Source organism: Zootermopsis nevadensis, unplaced genomic scaffold (genome assembly GCF_977971745.1).
Source record: "Zootermopsis nevadensis isolate Lab colony 2312 unplaced genomic scaffold, Znev_1.0 Znev_ptg000019l, whole genome shotgun sequence".
Taxonomy (NCBI): domain Eukaryota; kingdom Metazoa; phylum Arthropoda; class Insecta; order Blattodea; family Termopsidae; genus Zootermopsis; species Zootermopsis nevadensis.
The window spans coordinates 10,881,578-10,900,844 of NW_028259151.1; the positions used below are offsets into that span (position 1 = coordinate 10,881,578).

The 19,267-nt window shown below is 38.0% G+C and overlaps 1 protein-coding gene across 6 annotated transcripts; it reads left to right on the plus strand.

Moving 5' to 3' along the window:
* The first annotated feature begins 9 nt into the window (after positions 1-9).
* On the plus strand, positions 10-19,127 carry LOC110841008 (HEAT repeat-containing protein 6). Of its 6 annotated transcripts, none has more exons than XM_022086315.2 (16): positions 10-241; positions 1,454-1,702; positions 2,076-2,354; positions 4,119-4,322; positions 5,454-5,729; positions 6,851-7,041; positions 7,743-7,972; positions 9,174-9,707; positions 10,622-10,785; positions 11,583-11,705; positions 12,595-12,719; positions 14,444-14,531; positions 15,287-15,430; positions 15,679-15,756; positions 16,281-16,496; positions 18,721-19,127. In XM_022086315.2, the coding sequence occupies exons 1-16, from the start codon at positions 65-67 to the stop codon at positions 18,997-18,999; spliced, it is 3,357 nt and encodes a 1,118-aa protein (XP_021942007.2). In that variant the 5' UTR covers positions 10-64; the 3' UTR covers positions 19,000-19,127. The 6 variants fall into 6 exon arrangements, with proteins under 6 accessions (XP_021942007.2, XP_087207453.1, XP_021942024.2 ...); XM_087351327.1 differs by having other exon boundaries at positions 9,507-9,707; XM_022086332.2 differs by having other exon boundaries at positions 2,076-2,279.
* The last annotated feature ends 140 nt before the right edge of the window (positions 19,128-19,267 follow it).

Consider the following 19,267-nt stretch of genomic DNA (forward strand, 5'->3'; position numbering starts at 1 on the left):
CTTAAAATCACTGATTAGAGGGGGGGGGGGATGAGGTATTCATGCTTCGCAACTGTTTGTAACAATGGCTGCAGTGTTTAACGCTTTGAACGAAGACTGTAAAGCAAAATTTCAGCATTTAGCATGCAGTTTAACAAGTTTTGTCCATGGAAGTGGTGAAGGTGACAGACAAAAATTAAACTCAATATTCGACGAACTAAATGCTCTGGACTTCAGGTCACCTTTGGTTGGCAATTCAGACGTAAGTCAAATACTTAGAACAAATTTTTGGGGTTTCAATAACCGGATGTGTTTTGTAACGTGTCGTATTGAAGTTGAAATGTTGCCGTTATTGGGTATTCTTTAAGCTTTAGCGTAAGCGAAAAATGTCATGGCCTATTTGTACGGTCTGTCGCATCGTGCTGGCATCTATCGGTGGCCTTACGAAGTACATGTTCTATCATTGTTACGACTAATTGTATTGTCATGAAATTTGGTGCCCATACACGTGTGGACCTTATGCCATTGGTGTATAGTCCACACATTTGCTTGCCCGTTTCGGAATCTCAGCCTTATCGGCGACCCGCTCTTCCAATTACATCTCGTAAGCGGTCGAACCACATCACCAGTAAGTTTTCTGTACGAACTGAAAAAAGACTTTGAGGTACACTGATCCTTTCAACACACTCGCAGATTTTTCACTAATTCACGCTGGTCTGATTAAATCGCATATACAGTCATATAACAGCATTTTCATCACAGTTCCTTGCATTTCCTTCACTTTTCTAGTTTGCGTTTCGAAGATATCGTTTTACTCAGCGATCCGTCGTAGTGGCGTTAAACACAACCCAAAACGAACAGCTTGTTCTGCACAACAACAATAATAATAATAATAATGTAAGGTTGTCATGTAGGCGCTTGAGTGGGAGTGGTATAGCTCCTACTCATTTTCAACTGCAACACTAAATGGGGGGTGAGTGGTCAGCATCACCCCCTCCCCCCGGAATGGATGCAGTGGCTAGAGGAAAAATACATGTCCTAGTCGGGAACTGAACCCAAATTTTCCACTTCCGTAGTCTGTCACTATACGGACTGAGCCACCCTGGCCTTTGGAAGCAAGAGAATTTCTGTTGTTGATATTTTCATTATTAATCTTATTTTATATTTTGGGATTTTAATTTTTCTCTCTATTATATTAGCCTAACCTTGTGGTCACATCATAGTTTATTTCTTTGCAGTATTACTACTATTAAACAGCATGCTTCAAGGTCATTAATGTAAGTTGTTTGGAATAATAAATTCATTTAAAGTTGTCTTATTTGTAAAGAACACAAGTGATCACATCACTAGGAATGTGAGGCATCGGGTAATTAGCTTGAAATTATGCATTAAATTTGTAAAGCCGAGCTTACATTAATTTTAAATTGTAGATTAATGATATATTCATTATCAATAATTAATGTTCAAATTTCAGAAAGCTGTTCATATCGTAAATCAGTGTTCTTCTGTTGTGCCTCCAAATGACACTTTCTTGGTAGCAAAGGCATGTCAGTTAATTTCAAATTTAATCATGAGGCAAGATGTGAAGGTGGAAGGTAGACCACTGTCTGCTGCAGTCAGATGGTGCGTACAGTGCCTGAAGTGCTGTGGAGATGCTGCCATACTGGATATTCTTCTGGCTCTTGAAACTCTGCTGCGTGGAAATGGAAGCAGCATCCACGAGGTACGTTGTCTTCTTTTATAAAGGCAATTGATTGTAGTGTAAGCCAGCATTTCCCAAAGTGGAAGCTATTACCATATACATGAAATAAAAACATACAATTCAATATAAAGAGTGCTTTATTGTCATTTTTAAGGTTAATTAGTTATTATTTTTATCATGGCTAAGTTACATTTCAAACCATTTTTGTAGGTTGGTGACCTCAAACTGTTTTGGCCTCATACAAAAAGACTTAGGGAACTGCTGCTGTAAGCACAGCACAAGATAGTAACTTTGTAAGTGGTGAAGTGTATTCACTCAGAACATCTTCTTGTAGTGTGAATGGTAGACATAAAATCAATTCCTCTCCACTAAGTTAATTCCACATATATTGCAGCAGATGCATGAGTTGGTCGGAGAAAATGGTGCATTGACATTTTTACTGGATGATGGAAGAGGACCAGACAGAAAAGGAGACAGACTAATATTGGTATCATCTTGGGAAGTGCATCTTATGACCATCAAATGCTTTGAATCCTTGGTTTTCCTTCCAGACACCAAGGGTCCTCCTGCAGGAGGACTGCAACTGCCATATCTTGAAGTTTGTGCACAAGTTTTTCTGAAACAGTTGTATGTTGAGAAACGTCTAGAACAAGACGAGCTTCTTTACTGTAAGGTGTGTTGTGTGTCTTTGTCTGTTGTGTCGTATGTGCATGAAACATTGTCCTCTACTTACAGGAAACAACAATACAAATTACAAGTATAGGAAAACAGAATGCAATTTATTGCATTGAATGAGAAATTACATGCTAATTCTGGACAAGTTGAGGCAAATTTCGAAGGATGAAGCAGTGGCCTATTTGAAGAAAAGTACTAAATCTTCCAGGCACTGACAAAAAGCATATAAAACTTAATTCAAGGGAATAGGTCTGCGTTCGTGACGTCTCAGATCCAGAGAATGCTGATTTTTATGTTCGTCTACATGAAATGTGTATCGTTCTCAAAAACATATTAGGGAGTGACAGACACACACACAGACATGATGATTACATATGTGTATCTTCCCTTACTAATTATGGAAATAAGCTAAAAGGCTTCCATGTACATTGACCCCCTTTATCAGTCATTTCATGAAATCCCAGCACTTTTCCTGTGTCATTATTAGGACAAAATGTCATGGTGTACAACGCTCTACCGTTTCACATTGGTGATGTCCCTCATTTGGCAGGACAGTCTTTAAAAAAATGCACACCACAAACGTGCCTTCATGGAGATAATCGAGTTGGCCCCTGAAGAAAATAGCAATAAAGAGTTGTCTGTGTTTCTTTTGACTTTGAAATTAGATCTGTGTTCCAGCCATTTTATCAGTTAATGAACCTGAATATTAATTACCATCATATATGACTGACATTGATTATACTTTGTCCTGCTGTTCTGCACCCATATGGGTCAACTTCAGGGACTCCTAATATCTATGGTAAGGCACTGAGTTTACGCGAATTTGTTATATTACTAACCAGTGGCAGAGAAGGTGCGAAAAAGGAAGGCCACCAAAAGAAGTAATGACAAGTTTATCTGACTGCATGACTTTCAAGCTGAATATTCTGTGTTTTCAGTAAGTGTTGCACAATATTCGATTCATAAAGAGTACATATGACCGTCTTGAGATAAGAGGGGTGATATGGAACATATCAAAATATGTATTATAAAATGGCAGTCAGTGAAAGGCACGTGTACTTTCACATTCTAAGTGTTTTGTAACAAAGAATTTGCTGAAACTGATATTACTGGAAAGAAGGAATGGTTTTCAGGGACAGAGGTCACACACATACTTATCACCCTCTTTGTTTCTATATACTTCTTTACAGCCCACTGTAAAAGCACTGTGCGCTGAACCAAGGCCTTCCTTTTCGTTTGGTGCTGGGATAATAAATTACAAAGGCATCTCATAGCTCTGTAGGTACAGCATTTTGATTCATTTCATTTTCAGAAGTCATTTATGTACTTTGTCATTAGGCATAAACTTAATTAGTTGTTATCTGCTTCCTTTGGAGTAAAGTCAAGTCAGTGAGTGAGAGGATTTTGTAATTATAACATTGTCAGCAGAGTCTAGGCCTGATGTCTCTCGTTCAATTCCAATCCAAATTTGTTTCATTGACATTCCTGATGGCGTATTCTAATGCAGAGTTGAAAAGCAATGGTGATAAAGCGTTTTCTTTTTTCAGACCATTATAAATAGGAAATATGTCAGATGAATGTTTATCCTCTAATTTCAAGGGTGTACAGAATTCAATGAAAAACATGTATAAAATTAATGAGATTAATATTCCTCTGTAATTACTAAAGTCAGTTTTGTAGAAAGAAAGAAATTATAAGATCCATTCTGTCTTAGCAGTATTCATGCTCACTTTCTATATAAAATAAGACACTGTTACTACAGGTTCTAACTGTGTCATTACGAGGACTGCAGAGCATTCTACAACAGTCTGCACATTTAGTGAAGCAGCTTCTAGGAGAAGCACTGGGTGTGATCAGGACCTACATGCTGTATGGGATACATGGTTACGCTGATTTACGACCACAGCAGGTTTTCCCAGCAAACCTTTCTCTATGTGACATGAGGCAAAGTGGTAGAGGTGGTAAGGTATGTGATATATTTATGTTTCTGAATAAAATGAAATGTGCTTATAATGGAGTGCCAAGGGGTGTACACATGTTTCCATTTCAAGCAGATTTCTGTTTCACACACCTTAGATAAAGTCTTGCTGTATTTATAATTAACATCACTGTTGGAAGTTCATGCTACATATGAATACTGTTCTTTTACTGATTATTAGACAATTTCAGTTTTTATTCTCTCCAGATGATTAATTAATGTATTTTGTTTATTGTATATTGGCTGTCAGAATTAATTCCTTTATTCTGAAATAAAGGATGCAGAGTAAAGAAGTAAGGTAAAAAAGTCCCACATGCCATGTAGGCGCTTGGGGGGGGGGGGGGGGGGAGGCATGGCTCCTACTCGTTCTTGACCCTGGCACTAGATGGGGGTGAGTGGTCAGCATCATGCCCCGGTTGCGCTTTACCCCCGAGAAAGGACCCTGTTACCCATTGGGTGGGATCCTGGGTGGGCCTCAGAGCCGATCTGGATGCAGAGGCTAGTGGAAAAATCAAGGATGCAGAATAAAGAAGAAAATTATATGACTATAAAAATACAAATGTTCATGCAGACTCTTTCTGCATGTCATTTTTTTTTCCCCCTCAGGTTCTGTTTTGAACAGTTTTCATTTATCACAACTGTTACCCAGCACCTGACTGGTCTTGGGGTAAAGGCAGTTTTATTTTTCTTTACAATACTTCTAATTCTATTCTTAGTATCATAGAATTTTTCCATTTAATGAGACAGGCACAGAACATACAGAAAGTTTAACATAACTCTTAAATTTCTTCTGAACTATTACTCTGGTGACTGAGAGAAATTCAAAGATTAGACCAGAAACTTAAGTTACTGTCTTAAAATATGGAAGAAAATTTAAAATTGAGATTTTATTTAGAGTATGTGTAATTTCCAAACACAAATTTGATGGAGGTATGACTCCTTGATTTATTCTTCAGTTATCATGTTGAACACATTGCAGATGTTGTGAACAGGTCACACAAAAGGTGTGATGGCCCAAATCAAAACAATTTTCATGAATTAGGTCACGAGGAAGTATTTACTTTTATACTTCTTACTGTTATGTCCGCTGCTACATCTTGTAGAACGCGTGATTTTCAGAGTTCCCGAGCGAGGAAACGAAATTTGCAACATCAGAAGAAGTCAGATTCTGCCACAAGGAAGAATGTTGAAGCTGGATTCGGACAAGATCTCACATACACTGTGGGTGATTCTGTGGCAGCTGAGAGTAGTTTGGGAACTTCTCTTTACCCTTGTTTGCTGAAAACCAGTGATTCAGACTTTTCAGATGCAGAAGGAGGGCAAGCAGTCAAAACCAGAGTCACGCAGGGAAGAGTGCGGAAGGCCGCACTGTCACTCCTGGCGTGCATCACTAAGGTAACAGTTACCCCTCATGTCTGTGCACTCACATTTGTTCTTTGCACAAAATAAATATTGGGGGAAGGAGGAAGAGGGGGGATTGTGTCTTATGTATCCAAGTTGTCCTTAATTTTAATCTGGGTTCAAGTTGGTGAAATGTAACTAAACAAACATAAATTTTCTCAAAAACAAGTCACTGTATGAACATTTGTACGAGGCTCGTCCACAAAGTAAGTTTCCCTGGGGCCGTTTACAGAAACAAAACACAATTTCATGGAAATATTTATTGCAACAGATACAGCAAGTGTCCAGCTATTTTCAACATATTCGCCACCGGAATTGAGACATCTGTCATACCGTGGGACCAACTTTTGAATACCTGTGTCGTAGAAGTCTGCCGCCTGGGATTGGAACCACTGTGTGACAACCATCTCCGCCTCTCTGTCATTCTCAAAACGCTGACGCTGACCGGACAGGAATTTCTTGAGGTGTAGGAAAAGATGGAAATCACTGGGAGCGAGGTCCGGGCTGTAGGGTGAATGATTAAACACCTCCGAGCTGAACTCCTGCAGGAGACTCGCTGTCCGTCGAGCCGTGTGCGGCCTAGCGTTATCACTGACCGCACTTCACAGTCGGCGGGAGCTGGAATAAGAACCTCCATCTTCAACAGCTGCAACGATGCTACTGTGAGAACGCGGGAAGTGCCGTTAGTGCATGCGCCATTCTACGTCATTGCTCTATCACGTACGCACAGTCGCTTCGCGCAATATAAGGTTTGCTAGCTGTGGGACGAGTGGGAAACTTACTTTGTGGACGCGCCTCGTACATGACATAAAGTAGATTTCATTTAGACCTACAGCTTCTATTTGAAACACTTTTTTATGTGGTGGACATTTATCAAAATGTAAAGGAAAATGAATGTCTGATTCTGTAATTTGTGTGTGGTTTAACAGTGTACCTTCAGGTCAGTGAGTGATTCGGAGTTACATCATCAGAAAATGTATAGCCAAAATTCTGTGTGTGAGTCAGAGTGCCCTTTTGGTTTTGTACAGTGCGATCTGTATTCCTTTCTTTCTAATATACCGAGGAGTTAGAAAACCGCGTGTCTATAATTCACGACATTTTCTTTTAAATTTAAGGTGTGTGAACAGAAAGTGTTGTTTGGCTACTGGTCAAGCCTTTTGCCTGATGGGAAAGACATGTTGCATGCACCCACATTATGCGCTTGTCTGCTGAAGGATCCATCATCAAGCAACCGGACGCTAGTGCTGCAGATTCTCATTGCCATGCTCATGCGCTCCAGGTTGTATCTCTCTCAGGCTGAAGAAAGGTACGTCACTTAAATACAACCTGATGCTTCAAATGTATGCCTTCACTTCCTGTCAAAATTACTATTTACATTTGTACTACCGTATTTATCCACTAGCACACTTTCCTTTATAAGATGTGCAGCCCAATTTTGACAGTGTTTTTAAGAAAACAAAATTATTTTCATGCAACTGCGCTAGGTAAAGAGGGTGGTGTCATATTAACCTTTAAACAATGGGTATTTAAATTCCCACATTTAGCCAGGGGGTCAAATATTTTGCCATTTAAATGCTTTAAATGGCAGAAAATTGTTAAATAAATTTGTCTATTCGGTGCAGTTTTTACTGTATGGCTTTCTAATAAAATATAGGCTATGATGGGTGAATAATATTTGCTAACCAGAGTTCCAAAATAATCAGCCTAACAACAGAATGTGCTGTTTAACATTCAGACTGAAAGGAACTTTTTTTGTAAATGACATGTAACACTTGATATGTAAGCTGTTCATAATGCTAGCACTACATACCATATTTAGTGCATGCACATAGCTTAGATGTTTGGATTCAGTGGGTCAGTCACAATTGGTCAGAAAAAGGTACTAAGTCAGGCTCTGAGGGTCTTGTATCAGATAAATGGTGACTCCTAGGGAGCAAACATCGGAATAAGAACAATAATAATTTAGCACAGAATAGTTAAATAATATCAGTTTTGTTTTATGTACAGTTCCAAGAACTTCACATCATTTACAGCATTCTCAGTAACAGTTGGTAATATTGTGTGGGAATTACACCAGTCACTCTGCATGGCGCTCGCAATGGAGAATTCCATTCTTGTCATCATACAGCTTCTTAAATGCCTGGCTGCCCTGATCCAGAACACACCCTACCATCGCCTAAAAACTGGACTGATCACCCAGCTCGTTGAAAATGTTAGACCATACCTCAGACATAAGGGTAATTTTACTGTATTTATGAAACTTTATAAATGGCAAAACTGTGACACTATGTGGTCTTTCAGATCAGTGGTTCCTGAACTCTTTTAATATAAGGCTGCCTTGATGTGAATAAAAATTTAAGAGGTCCCTCAACCTATAAGAATACCCTACAAGTGTGATTTATGGATTTCAAAAGATAATTACTAATGTATCTAAATTATGTTTATGAAGTACATTTCATATTAAATTACATTTTTATAATTTAATGTGAACGTTTCTTAGAAGTATATATGCATTGTATAATGTGTCTGATATGAATTTGAACTTTTTATAAAATTATTTTAAGAAGTGTTTGAATTTTTACTAGTTTACTGTTTATTCAGGTTTAGAATGAATTCATTGTCTTTTTTTAGCCCATATTTCAGTAGTAATATTGAAAAAAGCTTTATAGCCTCCAGGTGGGCTGTGGTTCCTACTTTCTAAAACAGTGTTGTAGGTGGTTACCAACATTTTGGAGGAATGTACCACCTCCATCTTCAGGATGAAGTGAAGATGGTGGTTATGCGCTCTTGAAATGTTTGTAACCACGTTCATAGTCACAATTAAAGTCATTTATTTTCTAAAGTATTACATTTTGAGGATGTATTGGGTGTGGAGGTAAAAATCCAAGCACAGTTTACATGTTCATCTCTAAATGTGATGGTGTTGAATTACAAATTTAAAATTTGTGGACTTTTTTACTGACTTCTGGGTATTATCTCAGTTTAGCTTCGGTTTGTAATATATAACAACTGAATGCCCTATTTTGAGGCAATTATATTTTATCTTATATTTTATTGGTCCTTCATTTTGGTTCAAAGGCCTATATAATTTTAATACTTATTTTACATGTTATTGACCACAGATAGATCTTTGCACAGTTGGATTGTACAGGCTAGCGAATCCATTTCCCAGTGTGCACAGATAGAGATTAGCTCCATCCAACATGCCCAGCTGTGTATGTTCACCTGAGGACGGGGCAAGAGCCGTCTTCCAAACTGTGGTGATTTGAGGAAGCACAGTGGCGATTGAAAAAGTCCAAAAAATTGAAATTGACAATTCACATTATTGTATTTGTGCAAGCTTTTGAATTTCATTTGGTTCTTCATACAGTTTGTTTTATGATAGAAGCATGCACACAGAAACTTAATTATTACTAATCAGAATTCTTTCTGCAATAGATTCAGGCATTAAGGTGGCATCCCTGACAGTTTTGGGGGCTGTCGTAGCAGTAGACCCAGTCACACCTGAAATTATGGACATCCTTTGCGAAGGCTCAGTGATAGATTGCAGGCAGAAAGCCTGTGATACTGCATACAGGGCAAGTGATGTGCAGCGTGATTTGAGCCAGGACAGAAATCATGAAGACAGTACTGCTGTCCCTCTACAGTGTGACAATACACATATATCTTGGTTACTGGAAGTGTGTCTGAAAAATCTCCAACAACCTTCCCTAAGTGAAGGAATAAGAACAATGAGGGTTGATGATGATGTGGGTCTTTTGCCATGTTCAGCGCCTGTGAGGATTGAATCGCAGCAAGTACTTACGATTCTGGCACGAAAGCACTTCATTCCGGTTGTGAACAGACATCTTGGACAACTTATGCAACTGCTAGGATGGACACTGACCGATGCAAATGTGAACGTATGTCTTCACTCTGGACGTGTCATTGAAGCCTTAGGCATTTCCATGTGGCAGTGTCTTAGGGAGCAAGGTAAATACTGATTCTGTAACCTCTCTGACACAGGTTGGTTCATACCGCACTCATGGGGGAGCCTGTCAAATTGTATTTGTTGTACACAGCATAGAAGCAGTTGGCTCAGATTATTTACTGTCATTATGCTGCTATTTCTAGTGGTTACCTTACAAGTTTAGTACTTACACAATTATGTGTTTCATTTGGATCACTGCTACTGACTATGAAATTGTTAAAATAAATATCTTTCAATGTAAAAATGGCACCTGGAGATTAGTTTGTCAACTCTCAAATTGATCGAATATACCTCGGGCAGTACCACCAAATTTGATGTGTGGAGTGAATGCTGTACCAATGGGATAACATTTAAGGTTACAGTTTTAGATAAAAGAGTTAAGGCTGAGAGCACTGGGTATCGCTCACTCACTTTAAGTTGCGGGATATCCTTTGCAAAGTCGATCGTATACTTGGCTTGTCAAAGATCAGCCCACTTTCTTTATGGAACCCAAAGGTTCATCACCGTGTTCACAAAAACCTGCTAACAGACTCCATCCTGAGCTAGCTGCATCCAGTTTGCTCAATAAATTCCTGTCTCCCTAAGGTCTATCTCCCACCTTTGCCTAGGTCTTCCCAATAGTCTTCTCCCTTCACCCCTCCACCTAAAAGGGAGGGAGGTGGATCATGGAGAAAACTGCGTAAAGATGAGCTTCATGGCCTGTGTTCCTCACCTGATAGTGTTAGGGTGATTAAATTGAGGAGGATGAGGTGGTAGGTACTGCCCCAGCACAGTTATTTCAATACAGAATGTCATCCATTGAAATCATGTTATTTTTTAAATCATTATTGATCACGAAGAACCTGAAGTGGGTATGTCATTGCTGTTCCTCACCACAGTGCACATAGTCTAATGACCTGTGCTTGAAACTTTCCAGATGGATCAACAGCAGGTTTGTTAGACAGAAACCTCCAATTTTGGCAAACAGTTCTCTCAGGACCTCTCATCTCACTGGTTCAGAATGTTGAAGAAGCAAGTCTGCGAGCCGTTGGCTGTGACTGCCTGGCTGCCATCGGAGCAGAAGTGTTCGAACAACTACCAGTAACTTTAACTTCCTTGCATTTAAATTAAATGTTGCAACAGTAAGCATTACTAGTAATGATAAGGGCTACGCCATATGGAGTAGGGGTAAGGCCTCACACCATTCTGGATCTGAGCAGTAGGTAGATAATATGAAAGTGCGCCCAGAGACATCGTAAATGTGGGGATTAGGGGTTCCAGTTCCAACTCATTCGTTAAACTGAACATTGCATTTCAACAGTTTGTGTTGAAGTTACAGCCGACAGACTGGCTATCCTGACATAAGTTCCTAGTGGTTTTCCTCAGTTGCTGTAACCACTTCATAATTTAATACTGTGTAACCTGTGCAGTTGAAAACCACTATTAAATAAACTAACAAGTAAAATCAAACTCATTAGATCTGGGATGCTGCTGCACAATACTTTTAAGTTAAGACACTCATTTCAAAGTGAAATTGCTCCCATTGTGTGATATTACAAGAATTTCTCAGTCTGTCTGCAACTTTTTAAGTCACGTAAAAGAGGGTTGTCTACCGAGATGGCACGAGCAGTGACAGCAAAGTCAGTTTTAGAAGCCATGCTCACATTTACTGCCCTTTTTAACCATGGTCATGTTTTATGCTGGGGGTGTTCCTTTTCAGTATACTAACACTGAAGAAGAAATGATAAATATGAAAAGAAAAAGATGCTACTGTCCCATACAAATATACAGTGGAATCTTACTGTGTGTTGTGACAGTACTTGAATACTCCATGAGAAATTGCTTGGTAGTGAAGAGCACATATTGTCATAGTAACAACAGTGCTGTTTGTATTGCAGCGCAACAAACAGATTCTGATAGTCACATTACTCTTTGGATGCAGTCATGATGAGGATATCGGTGTGCGGTCTTCTGCAGTGCGGGCCCTTGCAACATGTGTTCTGTTTCCAGCACTAAGAGCAGTATGTCACACCAGTAACATATTTTCTTGTGTGTTATTTGCTCGGCATTCATAAAATGAACCCTTAATGTAATAGTTTGAATTGCATATATTGTATTTTTATGACTTATTCCATATCCTATTGTCATCTGACTAACTTATGGATCCAAAGAATGTACTATTATGTATGTATAGAAACCTCCCCCTGTTTTATCTCCAAAACTACTCAGCAGGTAAGAGTTTATAGGCACATTGACATGTCAGTTATTTTGATTTTGCATGAAGCTCAAATTTAATTAATTACACTTCTCAAAAGTAGCTCATTTTGTGACATAAACTTTAAATATGATTGTGATCTACAACATTATTTGAAGCGCTTTTTTCAAAATGCTCAACAATTAATGAAATACAAAAAAAAAATAATTTCTGACTATGCAGTGTGACGGCACCAGCAATCAGTTCTCTTTTAACGATATGAAGAGTAAAATAGTACACAGTAAATTTGCCTTCTCTGCATATTTCCAAGAAAAACTTGAACTTCAAGTGTGCATAACTCCTTCAATATTGAGAATAAGTTAAAGAATTATTACTCACCAACATATGTGACGGTGAAGTATGGAGTTATGCCATGGGTCCCCATAAATGTGTGTGTCTATGATTATATTGTTAACAAAAGGAAACTAATTTTATGTGCTTCAACTAACAAAGTACTGAAGGTATGATGGTTCATACATATAATCACTAAGAGATAAATTGCTGTGTAGAATATCCATGTAAAGCATTGAATATGCAGTGATATGAGGACACAGTGTTATAAAATGTGTTTGTGTGTTCCACATGCAGTTTGTAGGGGTGTACAGAAACTGTACTGTCCTTACACAGTAAAGTAAGGCTTGTGCCATTTGTTTCAGGATATTCACTTCATTATTGATGCAGCTGAATGTGCAATTAGAACAGTTCATGATGAGTCATTACTAGTGCGCACGAAAGCGTCATGGTGTCTTGGCAACCTAAGTGAAGCCCTGGTTCTCAGTTCGTATGTATACCATTCAGTTGCTTCGTGAGCCATCACAGTTTTGCTGAGGCTTCTAACAAATTTTATAAGCCTATATTTACAAATGATAAATATTTCATTATCTGTCAGACTTTCTAGTGCAGCCTGTAAGGGTTTACACTAATATTTGAAAAATATTTTTAAGCCAATGTACATATGCGCTTCAAATTAAAGACATTTACATTTAAACCCCAAAACTGCTGTCACATATATTGAAGCAGATATTTTGTTGGCAGTGATCACAGTATTTAATATTCCATTACTGCTATAAGGTCAGGTAGGCCAGCTAGTAGTACTTATTTTAATGCATGTCAACAGCACTTTGTGATTTGCTGTGTGTGAACCTGGTCTCCTTTAGCCGCTAAATTTGGTTTCCCTATGCTAGGTTGAAGTCGTACAACATTATTCTGTCGTGATTACTGATTTAAAAGTAGGTTTTATATTTCTGACTAACTTAGTGTTTGATAAAGTTTAAAGGGAATACAATATTAAGAGACTCTAGGAAACAAAGGATGCATCACAGCTGAGTGGTGTACAGGGACAGGCTAGTTAAGAAGGAGTAAGTCAGCTTCAAAGGATCTTCCTCAACAGCAAGGTTTATTCAAAGCTCAACCCTAAAGTCAGATGCTGCAGTGCATGGTTTCTGACAATTTAGATTAAACCTTCATGTGACAAGGAAATAATAAATTCAGTTGCATATCCTGAGAAGAAAACACAATTTATAAAATTAATTAATTAACCTTCACTGTTGTAATAATTGAGTATTTCAGAAAAAACTTAATGGAATGTGGTAATGAATGAAAACATCACTGTCAGTGATGCAATGTAACTTCCAGTTTTTATTCACAAAACTGACAAACTTCTTCAGCAAGAATCCAGCCGTCATTTTCAAGGTAGCGGTATACACAAATAAGAGGCAACACTTAACTTATCTTCAGTGCCAATAGATATTAATATTGAAACTGTTCAAACCAAATTTAAATTACAGATGACAGATTTTCAATATGATACAGATTTGAGAAATGCATTTTCAACATGTTCAACTTCTTGACTTTTATAAACTGTTTACCTGATCAAAAGTTCCCAGTGCTTAGTGACTACACACAGCAAATGACAAATCTTGTCGGAAGAACGTAAGTTTGTGGACAATTCCTTTAAATAAAGTGGTTGAGAGTAATCTATAAATTGACTCAATGGCAAAAGATTGGAAAGCTGTCTCCAAGTGTCTACTTCTTGTGTACCTACAGATACTGACAACTTGGTAATACGCTTCTTGCTGATGTTCATTTGTCCTTCAAAATAAAACTGCAAGTTATGTCCTAAACACTTGTATCAACTTTTAATTGCATTAATACTAACTAATCCGGGGTGCGACGCTAACCACTCACCCCCACTTAGTGCTGAGGTTTAGAATGAGTAGGAGCTATACCATCTCTCCCCCCAAGCGCTTACATGGCGTGTAGTGGGACAGCTTGTAATATACTTCCTTGAATAAGGCTGAATGTAGGATCACATGAGTTGAGAGGATGCTTATATAGGATAATCTAACTGTTCTTTCCATCCTTCCATAATAGTAATGATCAGTGTATCACATTCTGAACAAAATATATTGATAACTTCACAGATTATCAGTTATAAATTTAATATGCTGATGTGTTTATAAACCTTAATTACAGAATTAACTATAAGATTTTATATGCTTCCAGGATGGCTGATGACACTGAAGATATTCCCAAAGAACTTTTTTTAAAACTGATGGAAACAAGTATTAAAGCTGCTCATGATAATGATAAGGTACAATGACAATATAAATTTCTTCACTTTTCATGAATTAGGACCTCTGACCTATCCTGATTACGAATGTATAAATCTTTGAAGCATTTATTAGGACTCAGCAAGATGAGCCCAATTTCAATGCCTGTACTTACACAACATATAAAAAATGCAGATACACATTCATGCCCCAAGTCAGATTTAACACTTCACGCCCAGAAGAACTTAAATATTTTACATCCCCAGGCCACACAGTTTAAAATGCCAGGTGATATAATACGAAAAAAATTAACTTGAGCTAAAGATACAAAGAAGCTCTATATTAACACAAAAACACAATAATTTTTGCTTTTTCTCGTCTCTCAGCATTCAAAATATCACACCAAATTATTGACAGTTTCTTCCACTGGTGTGATGCCTCTCAAAAGAGTTATCTAAACAATGGCCAGCATCTCTCTTTGGACAGTACGCAGTAGCAAACATCTTCACAGCGTTCTTGGTTTAATGCTTGCAAACACTTTACGTGTTCTTTGCAACAACCGTTCACATTGCAATGTGTGGCTGGAACCTTGTAAGCATAATAATTTTCCTCTACCAGTCTTCTTAATAGATGTAGCCCCTGGCTGTTCTGTCATTTATTTTCTGACACCACACCAACCATCCAACGAACCGGCAACTTTATCAATGTAAATTTAGAAAATAAAATTTCTAAATATATTCACCAAGTAGCAATGACTTTCACACTGCATGAAAACACGTTGCTTGGTTTCTTGCAGGTACGATCCTGTGCAGTGAGAGCGGTGGGGAATTTTGTAAGACTAGTCACAGAAGATCTGATGAATAAAAGTGATTTTAGAGAATGTAATGATAAAGCTATTGCTGTGTTGGTGCATAATTCAACAAAAGGAAATAACATGAAGGTATGGCAACAGGATGTATTTTTAATCTTTGTCTGTGCCTCTTCTAATGAACTTTAAAGTCGACAATAAAAACCCAAAGACGTCGTCTGACAGACCGACATTTCCCAGTGATAAAACGTGACCATACCATTTAATCAAATGTACAAATAAAGACAATAATAGACATCTTCATCCTGAATGTCAGCAAAAAATGCAGTCAAATTAAAACTTAAAAACAGAAAGTAAAATGAAGCCATTTATTATTCTAGGTGAGATGGAATGCATGTTATGCCATTGGAAACATGATGAGAAACAGTGCCTTATACTCAGTGAACTCTGTTTGGCAGGTAAGGCTTGCATGTACGTTGTCATCTCCTTAACATGTGATAAATATTTGTTAAGTACCAGTGATTCCAAGGACTGCTTGACATTTAGAGATTGCGCTTTGTTGCATTACACACACAATGCACCATGTTTGTAAATTTAACTACAGAGAAATGCTTCATACAGTATTTCCATGTATGTTTATTAAGGATCTCACCAGTTTTACCTCAGCCACAATCGCTCACTATAAAATGGAAGAGTAAGTACAGCCACAGTGTTGTCATTTCACATTCTGCAAAAGACGAAAGAACGCTCAACAAAGATAGAAGTGGGTTCCGCTTGTGATGTTCATGCCAAACTTAAGATACCACAAGTCGTCTTCTCCTTATAAAGTAATAAGGAAAGTAAGATAGAAGAGATGGTTCAGTTTAAATAAAATATTTTATACGAAGACATGCACAATCCAAATTTGAACAGAAGTATGTTCATGTCTAGACAGTTACCACTGTTACTAATCAATGTGCATCTTATTTTAATTTGCTTTCAGAACACAGTATTCTCTGCCCTGACTAAGCTAGTGCAGGACGCTCGTAATTTTAAAGTACGGATCAGTGCTGCTACAGCACTGGCTGTCCCTTCAAATAGGCAGCAGTATGGTTCCTGCTACATTAGCACATGGACTGCCCTGCTCAATGGACTTGATAATTCACAGAATATGGAAGATTTCAGTGAATATCAGCACCGTGACAGTCTTCTTAATCAGGTTAGTATTATGTAACCCAAATTTGCTTCTTCTGGTACAATACCATCCAATAACAAGTGTGTTGCCTAATTTCTTCAGATGTCTGCGGTCACAGCTTCTGCACACAATTTACCATTCTGTCCCCTCTGATTTTGCTTTAATTGTATTTTTGACTGTCTCACTTCTTATGTTGCACCTTTCCACTCCTGGATGCTGTTGTTCTCCATTGAAACTTGATATTTTATACTCTGGGTCTGTGTCAAGAGAAGTCATTACTTACAGAACTTGAGTATCTTAGACTGAAAGTTTAATTGAATTTGCAACTTCAGATTAATCACAGATGCATTACAATTTAATTTTTAGATAAAGTATTTTTTGGGCAATGACTTTGAATTTGGGTCATGCCATAGCTCAGGCAGTTGACTGCTGGCTTCAAACTGCAGAGACCCTAGTACATACTCAGTCCACATGGAATTTCTGGTGGACAAAGTGGCACTGAGACACGTTTCTCTCCGAGTCATTCCATCTTCTCCTCGGCATCATTCAACTGCTGCTCCATATTCACTCATTTGGGGGCTGAACAATGGGCCCATCAGCGGCCGCAGTTCTACAAAGATATAGTCTTCCCCCTTTGCAACAATAACAATAATTCAACCTGAATTCAGTGTTTAGAGTTTTATTTTTAATTCCTCTTTTGAGCTAAAATAACAAGTGCTTGCTCCAAAAAAATAAATTATGTTATTACTTTGGCACTTGCTTTCTGATGAGTTAACTGAATTCATATGTATTCTTTTTACAGCAGGAATTTACATAATATAAAATTATAGGAAAATTATATTTAGCATAACAGTTTTGGCATGACTGCCAGAATATGGCTCTTGACACTTTTGGAAGGTGCCGGCAACAACAGAATTGTCTCCAGCAAATGAACTTTGGTGAACTACCTAAATTAGACAAATCAGACTGATACCTAAGTAAAGTCAAGCATGTTATACAGTCAGATCTATTTTGCATGTCAATAACACTGACACTGAAATCAGTTTATTTAACCTGTTATCACTCTATAATGAAGTATGGAATAGATTTTGGGGTAATTCATCCAACAGGAAAAAAATATTCACTTTGCAAAATGAACTTGTTATATTAATGGCTGTCATCAAACCTAGAAATTCATGTAAATGTCTGTTAAGACATAGAGATCTTTGCTGATCCATGTGAATATGTATTCTCATTAATGAACTATAGAGAGTAAGTCAAAAGTAGCTGCACAACTTTGGACAACTGTAACTATGTTACCTGCAGCCAAAATGTGCTGATATCAGCAGATATCTATAGAGCGTAACCTCAAGTTTCGTTTGTTTGTTGTAGTTCTTCACATTGCCTCTGAGAGCGCTTGTGAATTGTGGAAAACAAAATGGAGACTTATAGTGGCGAGGAAAGAGCACAATGGGTGTTCTAGTTCAAACAAACTAAGAATGCTACTCAATTTCAGCAAGATGGTGCACCTCCTCACTTCCATACAGATGTCAGAGCATGTTTGGATCCCCACTTCCCAGGTCGGTGGATTAGACGAGCAGGTCCAATTGCTTGGCCACCTCGTTCACCGGATCTTACACCAGCAAATTTTTTCCTGTGGGGATACATTAAGGATCATGTTTACCACCCACCCTTACGCAAGGATCTTAGAGAATTATAGAAGAGGATTCATTTGTTCGAATCAGAACACACATTGTGCTCTTTCCTCGCCACTATAAGTCTCCATTTTGTTTTCCACAATTCACAAGCGCTTTCAGCGGCAATGTGAAGAACTACAACAAACGAAACTTGAGGTTACGCTCTATAGATATCTGCTGATATCAGCAAATTTTGGCTGCAGGTAACACAGTTACAGTTCTCCAAAGGTGTGTAGCTACTTTTGACATTCCCTGTATTTTAAATAACCAAGAACATTTTCAAACTAATTTTTATACAGTGTCAACACAAGGAATAAGAATTAGCTCCTTAGAACTGCCCACTTCTCGTGATTGCATAAGTGTATATTATGATCAATAGAATTAAATAAATATGTATATATGCATGTTGTATCAATGTGTACTGTTGCAAAAAAGCATGAAATGTGTTGGCAAAAGTTTAATGTCATGGGCTCTTTTTCAGATATTTTATAAAACCTGATCTAAGTGTAGAGTACACATTACTGACAGTGTACATGTGCATCTTTTGACATTCTTGTTTTCTGATTTTCCAGATCTGTCTGACTCTAAGCCACCTGGCAAGTGTGGCCACAAGACGAGATCTAGCTCCTCTTCAAGATCTGCTTATGTTTCACCTTGATACACTACAGCAACATTTGCTCAGGTTCCACGAGCGAGTTGTTCCTGAGAAGGCCGCAGCACTAGCCGCTGCTTCCAATCATGCCACATCCCTACTTCACCTGTCTGACCTAACCCCTAATGAGAACAGTGCTGCTGCTCTTCTCACCAGTATGTTTTTACAAGACCCTGACCTGCCCTTGCATCAAAATTAAATTGATAATAAATATAATTCTATGGTTCCTACACAAGGTTTGTCTGGAGAAATGGTTAAAATGTGAACACTACAAACCAGCTGTACTGATACGATCAATAAAAGGCACATGCACATTTTAAACTCTCACTTCCCTAACTGGAGTAAAATTAATTAACATCAGAAAAACAGAAGTTGATGTGTTCCATTCAAATTCTGCCCCTCCTTGTTTCTCTAGCATCACTGAAAAGTGCTGGAAATGAACTAAGTCCATGTTTCTGACCATTTTT

Bases quoted from the DNA above. Each gene is read 5' to 3' on its own strand.
- LOC110841008 (XM_022086315.2), top strand. From the start codon at position 65: ATGGCTGCAGTGTTTAACGCTTTGAACGAAGACTGTAAAGCAAAATTT. The intron at 11,706-12,594 runs GTATGTCACACC...CATTTGTTTCAG, and splicing joins TGTTTCCAGCACTAAGAGCA to GATATTCACTTCATTATTGA. The intron at 15,431-15,678 runs GTATGGCAACAG...TTATTATTCTAG, and splicing joins CAAAAGGAAATAACATGAAG to GTGAGATGGAATGCATGTTA.